A 13,585-nucleotide genomic window follows, 5' to 3' on the forward strand; every position below is an offset into this window, starting at 1 on the left:
GTGGGAGTAAACACAAAGGTCAGGTGGAATTATATAATGCATCCAAATCATGTTGATTTCTGCTTATACACAATTTTACATCATTAATAAAAACAGTAACTATTTTACGTGTGGTTCAAAAACAGAAAAAAAAATGAGCTCAAAGTTTCCTTCTTTTTATTAGGTTAGTTCTAATTTCTTTTTCTGAGCTCACCAATAAATTCACATTAAAGAAGAAATTTTTTTAAGTCCAAATGATTTGTCTGCATATTTTCTCAAGTTTATATACACCAGATATGAGAAAACCTATTTGTATGCTACTTGATACATGTAGTGGCTAATTAGAATTTTTTTTTGCCACTCCTGGGGCTTGAACTTAGAACCTGAGCACTGCCTTAGGCTTTCTCAAGGCTAGCGCTCTACCACTTCGGCCACAGCACCACCTCAGGCTTTTTCTATGTATGTGGTACCGAGGAATCAAACCTGGGTCTTTGTGCACGCTAGATAAGCACTAGGACAAACTCCCGGTTCTACAAATTTTCTTTTTTTGTGTATGTGGGTCCTGAGACTTGAACTCAGGGTCTAGGCATTGTCCCTGAGCTTTTCTGCTCATGACTAGAGCCCTACTGATGGAGCCATACCTCTACTTCTCACTTGCTGTTGGTTAACTGAAGATATGTGTCTCATGGACTTTCCCATTCAGGCTGACTTTGAATAGCAATTCTTAGATTGTAAGATATATTGATGTAATTTATTTTCTTTCTTTCTTGCTTGCTTGCTTGCTTGCTTATTTTGGTGGGTCATGGGACTTGAACACTGGGCCTGGATGCTGTCCCCAAGCTCTTCAGCTCAAGGCTACCACCCAACCCTTGAGCCACAGCCCCACTTTCCATTTTCTAGTGATTAAGTGGAGGTAAGAGCTTCATGGCTTTGTAGTGACTGGGCTGGCTTTGACCTCAGATCTCAGATCTCAGCCTCCTGAGAAGCTAGGATTACAGGTGTGAGCCACCGTGCCTTGGCTATGTAATATTTTTCAGTAAAAGATAATAATTCTTGGTTGGGTGGATGATATTATGCACCTATTAATACTACCTTCATTGTTAAAATTAGCTGACAATAAGTGCCAAGATTCTGAATTTTTAAAAGGATATAACAATTATGCAATTCAAAACAAATATATCAAGAAGCTGATGAGTACACTGTTACATGTTTTCCTCTCCTTGTATAACTAATGTAAGCCAATAAACCACAAACCCTTTACTGTGCAATGTACTTTCTTTTTTTTTTTCCCAGTCCTGGGCTTGAACTCAGGGCCAGAGCACTGTCTTTGGGTTTTCTCAAGGCTGAGCTCTACCACTTGAGCCACAGCACCACTTCCAGTTTTCCCCCCTCTGTATGTGGTAATGAGGAATTGAACCCAGGTCTTCATGCATGCTAGGCAAGCATCATACCACTAGGCCAAACTCCCAGCCCCTGTAATGTACATTTCTGCTTACCTGATAATAAAATCTACAAGAGTTTATTAAAGAAACTTTCATGAGATCATTATTGAACTCATGATCAAAAGAAAAAGGGGGTGGAAGGGGCATTTTAAGAACATTTATACTGAATAATAAAACCTAAACTAGTTCATAAAAAGCAAGATTATTTAAAAACAGTAAGAGTATAGTAGTAAATGTTTTACATGTTTTGATTAAACAGATTTTGATAATGTTCACATCCACATTTACATACAAATTTACAAATGAAACAGAAGATGAGATTTTTCCCTTCCAAGGGGAGTTATCTAGGTCAGATTCCTCTGGTACAGTGCTGGCTGCTTTCTAGGCAGGTGCTTAACCTAATGAGCCACACTCCAGACATCAGGCCAGATCCTTTAAAATTTAAAATATCCAAATATATACTTAGGTTGAAGGAAAAAGTTCTTCAATCATGTATTGGTTAATTAAACATATAAAGCCTGTAAGTCATTTTCCAAGAAAAGAAAATTGTAATGTCTCTTAAAATTAAAACTACCTGATTTCTTGGGGTGCGATACTGGAGTAGGGTGCATCTTTGCATCTCTGGAAAACCCATCTAAGTTTCCTTTTATGGCCTCCAAAGCATCATCTCTACTCTTCTCTCCTGTCTAAGAGACAACAAATGTATGTATATTTTATTATTCACCTCTCACTTTGCTCTGCAATTAAAAGCACAGTTATTAATCTACTTCTTTCTTGTTATTGTTAGTTGCAGAGCTTGGGCACTATTCTGAGCTCTTTTTGCTCAAAGATAGTGCTCTACCACTTTAGCCACATCTTTACTTCCAGTTTTCTGGTGGTTAATTGGAGATCAGAGGCTCTTCAAACCACAATCCTCATACTTCAGCCTTCTGAGTAGCTAGGATTACAGGTGTGAGCTACCAGCACTTGGCTATATTAAATCATTTCTAATAGATTTCTTTGTCTTTTTTTTTTAGTCTTGTTGGTTGTAGGGCTTGAACTCTGGGCCTGGCTGCTGCTCCTGAGCTCTTCAGGTCAAGGCTGCTGCTCTACCCCTTAAGCCACAGCACCACTTCCTGTTTTCTGGTGGTTATTGAAGATAAGAGTCTCATGGGGACTTTCGTGTCCAGGCTGGCTCTGAATCTTGACCCTCAGATGTCAGTCTCCTGAGTAGCTTAGATTACAGGAGTGAGCCACCGTGCCCGGCTTTTCTAATAGATTTCTGACTATATATTTCTAAGAACAATTTCTTCAAGTCAGGAAGACATTAACAATGATATAAAATGAAGGCATAAAATAAGACTATAGAATATAAAAATATTCAAAGGCTCATCCATATTCAGGATATGGCTGCTTTATATTAAGCATTCCACGAGTGACTTAACGAAATCCATTTCTAGCACTATATTAGATTAGTGCTTTCCAAGGAAAAAATTGTAAATGCTATCATGTTACTAAACAATGAGGTGAAAAAACAACGACTGATATCTCATTCTTATTAAAAACAGAAGGTTGTTACAGAAACATCTCTTACTTTAGGACTCAGATGAAGGAAAAGGAAAGTGATACATCACAGCCTGGCTTGGTTGGTGCTCTAGTGATAAAAGCCAGTGAATGAGGAGGTGGAGGTACATTCAAAGGTTGTATGTTTTGGGAGCGAGGAGATAGTGAATACATTACCTTGGGTTTGACACTACTCAGAAGTCTGAGCTTTTGCTTTTGCTCTTCAAACTGGCGCCTTTTTCTTTCTTCCTCTAAGAGTTTTTGCTGCTGTTCATATCGTTTTCTGCAGGGAAAATAATGTAATAAATCCAGCTTCCAGGACTAACTGTCATAACCAGATTTCTACTAGGCTTCAGCAACATTGTCCTGCATTTTTAGAATTATAATCTCCATTTTTTTTTTGGTGGGTCATGGGGCTTGAACTCTGGGCCTAGGCACTGTCCCTGAGCTCTTCAGCTCAAGACTGCTAGCCTACCCCTGGAACCACAGCCCTTCTTCCCCCCTTTTTCTGGTGATTAATTGGATATAAGAGTCTCAAGATCTTTAGTGCCTGGGCTGGCTTTAAACCATGATCTTCAGATCTCAGCCTCCCAAGTAGCTAGGATTATAGGCATGAGCCATCACACTCGGCATAATCTTCATTCTCAATTATACCTATTTTATGAGAATTTATTTCTATTTTAAAACATTTGAAATGCAATATAAATAATTCACTTAAATTGTGTATATACATACATATAGTTATATATGTATATATACTCTATACAGATATATACTCTATATTCATATGTAATATTTTGACAATCTTCTTGGGAGAGAAATGGACACTGAGGATTAAGCCATGGTCTCTTACATGCTATACAAGCAGTCTGCCATTTTGCTGTCTACACCCCAACTCTAGAGGAAGCACTCTGCATACAAGAGTAGAAAGAAAAAAAAAAGGAAGCCAGAAAAACATGCACTCTTTGCATACAAAGCAGAAACTCTGTGATAAGGAACTTACCCAGCATTCCTGAGGCCCTGGCTTCAATCCCCAGTACCATCAAACCAAATCAAAGACTAAACCCAAATAATGAGGACAACAATCACCAAACACTTTTAGGCTGGATGTAATAGCACATGCCTGTAATCCCAGCACTTGGGAGGCTGAGGTAAGAGGATACTAAATTCAAGGTCTGAGTTACATTTCAAGAAAAAAAAAAAGTAACAGAAGGGAAATTTCCTTGGGAAGGTAATATGTACATAAGAGCAATGCTCTAAAAAAAAAAAATTAAAAAAAAAAAAAGAGCAATGTTCTGAGAATCAGAGTGCCTGCAAATGTGTCTATGAATCTCGTGCCTCTACCTCTCCAGGTGCTGAGAGTGCAGAAGCATATCACTATATCACTAAACTTCTAATAAAAGTATTTTATAGAGCTCCATCTCAAAACAAAGTATTGTAGATTTCTACAGACAGTTTGACTATTTCAGTTTCAATTGTGCACTACAGAATATTCATTTATCTATAAAATGGCTACGATATATCTGTTATCCTGTAGTTGTAGCTTTCTCTTACTGTTGCTCTTCAGCAAATTGCTTCTGCATATCTGGAGTATATTGTGGGCCTGGAGGACGCATGCCCAGGAATGGTGCTTGTCCCAGGTAAGGCATTCCAGCAGCTGGCATTGGGCCCATTGGTATGCCTGCCTGCAAGAAATAAAAGGTGCAAGAGGAAGCAGGTTTATAGAATCCTTCAGCTAGCTCTGAAGTACAAACACAGGAGTATTCTTTCAAAGTGACTAATCTTCACATCTTGGAAGAGGTAGTATCTTTATATATAGTATTAATTTCAGCAGTAGAAATACTGCTGAATTTAAAGAGCTGGCAGTCTCTCACTCAAGTACCAGGTACCAACCCTGCTTAGCTTCTGACGTTAGACAAGAAGGGACACATCTACAGTGGTATGGCCTAAGACATTAACTCACATTTTCAAGGAATTTTGGGAGGTAGTACTGGGGTTTCAACTAAGGGTTTCATGCTTGCCAGGCAGATCCTCTACCACTTTAGACACACATCAGCCAACTGTAGCTTTAGGGTTTTTGGATAGTCTTGTGTTTTGGCATAGAGCTGACTTTGGATCACTATCCACTTATACTCTACCACATAGATGGGATTAGATAGGATCTACCATGCCTGGTTTATTTGTTGAAAAAGGGGTCTTGATACCATTTTGCCTGGTCAATCTCAAATTGTGGTCCTGATATCCGCCTCCTTAGTACCTAGGATTATAGAAGTAAGCCACCATGTTCCACTAGTTTAAAAATCTTTTAGATCATTTGCCTAGCATGTATGAAGACCTACATTCAATCTCCTGAAAAGAAGAAAAAGAAAGAAAAAAGAAATTATGATACATGCCTATAGCTCTAGCTACTTGGAAAGCTAAAGAAGGAGAATCATGTTAACAATCTAGGAATCCAAAGTAGAGCCTTCATCTTACTCTTTTTTTTTTTTTTCCTTTTGTCAATCATAGGGCTTGAACTCTGGGTCTGGGCACTGTCCCTGAGCTCTTCAGCTCAAGGCTGCCACTCTACCACTTGAGCCACTGCGCCACTTCTGAGCCCCCATCTAAAAAAAAAAAGCCAGGTGCTGATGGCTCATGAGGCTGAGATCCAAGAATTGCAGTTCAAAGCCAGACAAGGCAGGGAAGTCCATGAGAGTCACCTCCAGTTAACCACCAGAAAACGAAGTCACTCACTTAGTCACTCACTTATCTCAAAATGTAACATTAATGCTTAAGAACATAGCTATTGGTATGCATCTTTAGGGATAAATAGTAACTTCATAAACAATAAACAAGTACCTGCATGGCAATGGGTCCTTGAGACATTTGAGAGCCATAATTCATTCCCATCATGCCTTGCATATTAGGTTGCATGACAGAGACCATAGGAAATCCTTGCTGCTGCATTGACATGAGGCCTGCTTAAAAACAAACAAATAAACAAACAAAAATAACAATAAAAAATCCCACCAAGGCATTATTAAAGTAGTATGTTTTAAAGTTTCTTTTCTTTCTTTTTTCTTTTTTAATTTGTGTCACATCGTGGGGCTTAAACACAGAGCCTGGGTACTGTCCCTGAGCTTCTTTTGGCTAGCACCCTATCACTTGAGCAGCAGTGCCACTTCTGCCTTTTTCTGTTTATGTGGTACTGAGGAATCAGACCAGGGCTTCATGCATGCTAGGCTTTTATTAAGTAATAAAATAAAAAAATAATAGCTGGAACTACAGGTGTGAGCTACCAGCAAATGCTATTTTATCATTATTATTGTGGGCAACTCAGGTTTATGGTATAACATTGGTAAGCATTAATGTAAAAAGAAAATAAAAGTCTATTTTCTCTCCTATCTCTTGTTGAAGACTTGTGGTCCTGTGGCCACTTCTGCTGTTGGTTTCTTGTATATGCTTTTAGGAATGATCAATACATAAGTTAAAGTCTTCAAATAATCAACAGGTCAGTCAAACATAATTTTTTTTTTTTGCCAGTCCTGGGGCTTGAACTCAGGGCCTGAGCACTGTCCTTGGGCTTTTTTCAAGGTTAGAGCTCTACCACTTGAGCCATAGCACTACTTACAGCTTGTTTCTATGTATAGTGTACAGAGGAACTGAACCCAGGGCTTCGTGCATGCTAAGAAAGCACTCTACTACTAGGTCAAACCTCTGGCACCACATAATTTATTTTAATAACTCTCCAAGACAATTAAGATCTTTTCTTCAGTTTCTTTGCCCCATGAGTAGATTTTATGTGGAAGCTTATAAAAATGCAAAAAAAAGAGAGAGCGCCACATGACAATGAAGAAATGTCTGTAATACCTTCTGAAGGAACAAAAGATCTCAAACTACTTGATCTAAATATGGGACACATTTAAACACACATAGCTTAAATAATATATAAATGTGAACACAATGAAAAGGATACAACTGACCTTTGGAAAAAATTTCCCTGAAATTCAACCTCCACCATTGATTACAAATGGCTATAGGAGAACTACTGACTACCTGCTACTGAGTGGTTCTTTATCTACCATCTCTGTAGGTAACCTAGGAGTCTCTGTTTCTCTACCACATCTACCATAACCACAACGCTGGCTCTAAAAAAAGCACCACTTTTCAGAAACAGCTTGGCATGGAGGGAATATGCTGGAATAAGAGAACTGAGCAGAAAGAAGTACAAGAGTAGATACAGCTCTCCTTCCATACTGGGTTCCAGCTGCACAGTAGCATGGGTCTAGATTACACTTTTGAGTAATAGCTTCTTGAAGACTAAGCCAGAACTGATATTGGTGAGCCTTAGTTCCTTTATTCTTCCTGTCTTTTTCCTCCCTCCCTCTCTCCCTCCCTCCCTTCCTTCCTTGTCCTGGGACTTTTGGTGCTCAAGGCTAGTGCTCTACCATCTAAGTCACAGTTCCACTTTCAAATTTTTCTGAGTAGTTTATTGGAGATTAGTCTCACGGACTTTATTGCCTGGTCTGGCTTTGTATTGTGGTCCTCAGATCTCCTCAGATCTCAGCAGATCCCAGCATATTCTCAACACTGAACAAAATAAAATAAAACATCCTTACAGTTTTACATACCTTGAGGGGGTCTTATTCCACCTGCAACAGGAAACATGAAGCTGAAAACAGAAAGTAAAAATACATGATGATTTTCTTACATACTAACATTTCAAAATGAAACATTTAAGACAAGTTCTTGTTATATAGCCTAGGCAAGCCTCAAACTTACTACATACTCAAGGCTGGCCTTGAACACATGATCCTCCCGTCTCTACCTTCCCAGTGCTAGGAGTACAGACAAGCACCACGATATTCAACAACATATAATTCATTAAATAAACTGAAGAACTGTAGACAAGGCCTAGTGTTCGAGCTCAGGGGCTTGTGCTTACTCAAGTCTTTTTACTCATAGCTGGTGCTCTACTACTTGACCTACACAATTCCAGCACAATTTTTTTGCAGTTTAACTGGAGATAAAATTTCTTATGACTTTTCTGCCCTGGCTGGCTTTGAACCACGATCCTCAGATCTCAGCCTCCTGAGTAGCTAGGATTACAGGCATGAGCCACCCTCCTTGCTTAGGCGATTTTTTTTTTTAACCCATCTTTGCATGTACTTCGGCTACGCTAGCCTAGTGGTAGGGTGCTTTTCTAGCACACACAAAGCCCTGGGTTTGATTCCTTGGTATCATATACTCAGAAAAAGACGAAAGTAGCTCTGTGGCTCAAGTGACAGAGTGCAAGCTTTGAGCAAAGAGTATCCAAGCATAGTGCCCAGACCCTGAGTTCAATCCCCAGGACTGGCAAAAAAAAAAAAATGCATTCTTCTTCATGACTAATACTGCATTGTATGGCCGGTCTTGAACTCCATGAACTTCCTGAACTCAAATGATCTTCCTGCCTTATGAATAGTGAAGGCTACAGGTGAATGCCATCACACCTGTTAACTGAATCAAAGGTTGTTTTCTGGGCTGGGAATTTGGCCTAGCGGTAAGAGTGCTTGTCTAGCATGCTTGAAGACCTGGGTTCAATTCCTTGGTACCATATACATGTGGGGGGGGGAAGGTTGTTTTCTGTTTGTGTTTTGGTGTGGGAGCACTATGAGAATTTGAACTCAGGAGCTTCACGCTTGCTAGTTCAGGGTTCTACCGCTTACGCCATTCCCCTAGCCCTTTTTTGCTTTTTAGGCTGTTTGGTAGAATCTCAGGCTCTCAGCTTGCCTTGGATTTTGATCTTATGCCTCCAGGCCAGCAAGGGTTAAAGGCAATGTTATACCTGGCTTTTCTATCACAGTTTCAACTAAGACAACAATACATCTTAGCAATATATAAAGGTAACTTACAAAATATTTAAGTCTGTGGAGTGACAGAACCCTTGCCTAACAAGTGTAAGTTCCTGAGTGTGATTCCTAGCATCACTTAAACTACAACACAAGCCAGGCATGGTGGCTCACGCCTGTAATCCTAGCTACTCAGGAGGCTGAGACCTGAGGATCTCTGTTCAAAGCCAACCCGGGCACTAAAGATTGTGAGACTTATCTCCAACTAATCACTAGAAAACTGGAAGTAGAGCTGTGGCTCAAGGGGTAGGGTGGTAGCCCTGAGCTGAAGGGCTTAGGGACAGTGCCCAGGCCAGAGTTCAAGCCCCAAGACCAACAAAAACACAAACAACAACAACAACAAAAATAAGTTACATTGAACAAGTCTTACTCTAGTTAGAACTTTCATTCACATGCTCTATGAAATGTTTAGACAGTACCAACATGCTTAAAGACTGGCTAGACAGCAGCTAGTACCACACTGATAAAATAGCAGAAGTTCACAGCTGGAGCGGTGACTCACGCCTATAATCCTAGCTACTCAGGTGGCTGAGATCTGAGGATCAAGGTTCAAAGCCAGCCCCGGAACAAAAGGACCTAAGACTCTTATCTCCAATTAACTATTAGAAAATGGGAAGTGGGGCTTGGCTCAAGGATAGGGTGGTAGCCTTGAGCTGAAGAGCTCAAGGACAGTGTCCAGTCCCAGAGTTCAAGCCTCATGATCAAAAGAAAACAAAGAAAGAAAAGAAAATATTACTTTAATTATATTTTTAAATGAATATGTAACATTGATTCCTCTTATGGTAACTTTTCTAAAATGTGATCACCAAAGTAGATCAGACATGATAAAAAAATTTTCTTACTAAATTTCTTATTAAATATAAAATTAAACAGAGAATATGTCTGTCCAAAATGTATTGAGTAGCATACAAATAGGCTTTGTCATATCTGGTATATATTAACTTGAGAAAATATGCAGACAAATCATTTGGACTTAAGAACTTATACGAGAACAAGAAAAAGTGTTACAATTACTTGGTATATTCTCCTAGTATGGGGGCTCTGTCCTGGTGTCTTAGATTCACTGGTGTCTAAATTCACCGGAACATCAACAGTGCCTTAATTGCATTTTATCTATAATTAACCACCAGAAAACCAGAATTGGCACAGTGGCTAGAGCTCTAGCCTTGAGCTGATTTGCTCAGGGACAGTACCCAGGAAGGCCCAGAGTTCAAGCTCAAGACCTACAAAAAAGATAGATTAAAGATGTGAATTACTCTTTGGGTATTTGACTGGTAATCATTGTGTGTATAAGGCATGGTGTTTTGTTTTGTTTTGTTTTGTCATTTACTCTGGCACTGGTTTTTGTTGTTTTGGGTTTTTTTGGATATCTCAGGCTGGCCTCAGGTCCTCCTGCCTTAGCTTCCTGAGTGCTGAGATTATATGTGTAAATCACCAGATGCAATTAAGGCACTATTGATACTCCAGTAAATTTAGACACCAGTGAACCTTGATCCTCAGATCTCAGCCTCCAGAGTAGCTAGGATTACAGGCATGAACCACTTTGCCCAGCTCTGTAATATTCTTTAGTGACTATACAATTTCTGAAATCTCAGAAACCCAATAAATGTAACATACTTACCAAATATTTTGCAAAGTAAGGACCATTTACAGTCGCACATCCTCTTGAATTTGAGAGTGCAAATATTACTACATTTGCAGGGAGAAATTTTTAAATAAGCAACTTTAATTTACATTAAAATGCAGGTCATGTTTTGAAAAATAAACTGCCTCCATGGACCAAACAGTGACATCAAAATACTATAAACCAACTTTCTGCACTTGAGGTCATTTCCACCCAAAGTTTAACAATTAAACTTTGGGTGAAATATCAAATTGTCTCAAGTTAATTATTATTGGTGGCACTATTAATCATGTCTTTTATCAAATTAATGCCACTCAGCAATATTTTAGAAACTATCATATTTACTTAAAAATTCATACTGTACATTTTCTTCTGCAGCCAGACTTGTAGGAGGTATCTGTGAGATGTTACAGATCAAAAGTGCAGAAAACAGTGGAGGAAGCAAATGATTTTATTTAAATCAAATCATTTAAAGTTAAAGGTGTGCAGAGGAAATGCAAAATGGGCTAGCATACAGGTCGTTTATCAGAGTGATTGCTTGTTACTGCATTCTCGACACACACACACAAGCCCTTGCAAGAGGTGGCAACATGGAGAACCTTACACTTCTACAATGTTTCTGACTCCAGAGTGGAAAAAAAACAACACATTGTTTTCCAAAGATCATTTCGGATAGTGAAGATAAAAGAAATGAATTTCACTTCCAAATGTATGAACAGTATGTGTTAGCTAAAAAATAATGAATAAAAAATCACAGTAGGTCATTGTCAAAGTGGAGTGAGGACTTGCTGGGTGGAATACATTTCCCCAAATGCTCATTTGTCCCGATGCAGGCGTACAGTCCCTTACGGTTCCGGGTAGCAGGCACAGACTGCCTGCTAATAACCGATACACAACAAAGGACAGGGCTTTTGTGGTTGTGTTTAGGGACGCAGGGAAAGTCTGGCAGCCCTGTGCATAACTGCTGTGCAACGGCGAATTCGGTTCTGAATACCTTTTAGGAGGTCTATCCCCGGAGGTGCTCGGATTGTCCCGCTGACTGTCATAGGTTAACAAAACAAAAACAGCGGGACCTGGCGCTGCAAAGGAGGCAAAGGCAGAAGACCACCTGCACGCGCACGCGCACCCGCGCGCGCTCCCACACACGCCTCCAACTCCCCGCCGGCTCTGTGGACAGCCCGGTCCACAGCCGGGCCACCGCGGAGCCCGGGCCCCGGGACCGGGAGCCGGGAGCCGGGCCCCGGGAGGCTCCGGCGCCGGCAGAGGCCCAGGCCAGGCCCGGCCGCCCCGCCCCCTCCCCCTCCACCGCGGGCCGCAGGTGCCTCCGAGCCCCGCACCCAGGCCCCGCGCGCCCGGGCGCGGCGCCCCGCGTCCTGCGCTTCCCTCGCTGTCCACTTCAAAGGGAAAGGGTCTGAGGTCCCCAAACCGCCATAACTGCCAAGCAGCCCGCGCCGAGGCGGCGCGTCGTGGGGACGTCCCGAGGCCGGTCCGCCTCCCACCCGGCTCTTCACACCCACCTGCCTCCTCCCGCGGCCCCGGCGCCGGTTCCCGCGGTCCCGCCGCCGCCGCCGCCGCCGCCGCCGCCGCCAGCTCCCGTTCCTGGCCGCAGCGCCATCTTGCTCCGGGCCCGCCGCAGGCACAGCCGCCGCCGCCGCCCCGCCGCCCCGCCGCCGCTGCCTCGGTACCCGCAGCTGTCAGCAGCGGAAGACAGGCACTTCCGGAGCAAATGCCAGGCCCCACCTCGCCGCGGCCCTGGCGACGGGGCGGGGCCTCGCGCTCACGTGACCGCCCCGCCCTCGCGGCCGGCGCCGCCGCGGGACCCGGCCTGGACGCGAGCCCCGCGCGGCGGGCGCCCCGGCCTCCTCCCGCAGCCTGCGTCTCAGTAGGGTAGATGCCGCTGTAGTGTCCGCCCTGGGTGATGGGTGATGGGTGCTCTCGAGAGTTTCACAGCTCTAGTTCTGGGCACTCGGGTGCTGCCTCCCTGCCACCCGGGGTCCCTTTGTTTTCTATTCTGGCAAGCAGGAGCACCAGGGGTTTTGTCGTTGTTTGTTTTATGGCACGCAGGAATAGCAGTATCTACTCTGAATCTAGCTGGGCTTATTTATTTTTAATGTGATTCCCACCCCATCAAGCTGTTATCTGAAAGCATAAAATGAGTGCCAAGTTTTCCAACCCCTCAAGTGGGGTTGAGAAAAAAAGACGGCATCAATCGGTTATCAGGTTATCCAGCAGAAACCACAGTCAGCCACGTTGTGTGCATTAAAGATCTGATGGGCTAGCCGGGCGCAGGGGCTCAAGCCCGGAACCCGATCGGACTACTCAGGAGGCTGAGATCTGGGGATCGCCGTTCAAAGGCAGCCTGGAAGTCGGTGAGACTCTTATTTCCAATGAACCACCAGAAAATCGGAAGTGCCACAGCCTTGAGCTGAAGAGCTCAGGGACAGTGCCCAAGCCCAGAGCCCAAGCCCCACAACTGACAAAAAATAAATCTAATGACCCAATACTATTACTTATTCATTCATTTCTCCCCTTCCTTGGGAAAAACTTAAATACATGTATGGCAAAGAAAATTTAAATTCGATATTAATCCACTGACAAATCGAGTGTTCATACTTTTTTTGGGGGGGGGCCCAGGCTGGCTTTGAACAGCGGTCCTCAGATCTCAGCCTCTTAAGCAGCTAGGATTATAGGCACGAGTCACCAGCGCCAGACAGGATTCATACTTCTATGCTATTAAGCTTGTATCCCCTCATACCCCAAATGTTAATGTCTGTTGAAGGAGTCTCTATGGAATTTAGAAGATTCTGAGCACTGTCCTTGGGCTCTCTCAAGGTTAGGGCTCTAGCACTTGAGCCACAGCACCACTTCCAGCTTTTCTTGTGTACGTGGTACCAAGGAATCCACCCCAGGGCTTCGGGCATGCTAGGCATGGACTCTACTACTGGGACACGCTCCTGGTCCTCAAAAATTCTCATTTTTTTTAAAGCATAAATTACTTACACAATAGTATCATTCGGACATGTCCATATCTGAAGGAATATTTAATGTTTGGGGCACAATGCTAAGTACAATTTCATAAGTGAAAAACAATCAAGCTCTAAGGAATTCGAGAAGTTATTCAGTCATGC

The 13,585-nt window shown here is 42.4% G+C and overlaps 1 protein-coding gene across 9 annotated transcripts in view; it reads right to left on the reverse strand.

Annotated features, from left to right (window-relative positions):
* Window positions 1-12,199, reverse strand: part of Synrg (synergin gamma) — a 57,759-nt gene extending 45,560 nt beyond the window's left edge. For 2 of the 9 annotated variants that reach the window (XM_090351216.1, XM_090351215.1), the window contains exons 1-6: window positions 11,975-12,133; window positions 7,574-7,614; window positions 5,802-5,923; window positions 4,518-4,648; window positions 3,141-3,246; window positions 1,996-2,107 (exon numbers count right to left, since the gene is read on the reverse strand). In XM_090351216.1, coding sequence (XP_090207342.1) covers window positions 1,996-2,107; window positions 3,141-3,246; window positions 4,518-4,648; window positions 5,802-5,923; window positions 7,574-7,614; window positions 11,975-12,072 — 610 coding nt within the window. In that variant the 5' untranslated portion in view covers window positions 12,073-12,133. Of the gene's footprint in view, window positions 1-1,995; window positions 2,108-3,140; window positions 3,247-4,517; window positions 4,649-5,801; window positions 5,924-7,573; window positions 7,615-11,974 lie in introns of all 9 variants that reach the window. The other 7 variants (XM_090351221.1, XM_090351214.1, XM_090351219.1 and 4 more) reach the window with 5 other exon arrangements.
* Between the last annotated feature and the right edge of the window lie 1,386 nt (window positions 12,200-13,585).

The sequence above is a fragment of the Megascapheus bottae genome, chromosome 17 (genome assembly GCF_031878675.1).
Source record: "Megascapheus bottae isolate mThoBot1 chromosome 17, mThoBot2.hap1, whole genome shotgun sequence".
NCBI classification, from domain to species: Eukaryota; Metazoa; Chordata; class Mammalia; order Rodentia; family Geomyidae; genus Megascapheus; species Megascapheus bottae.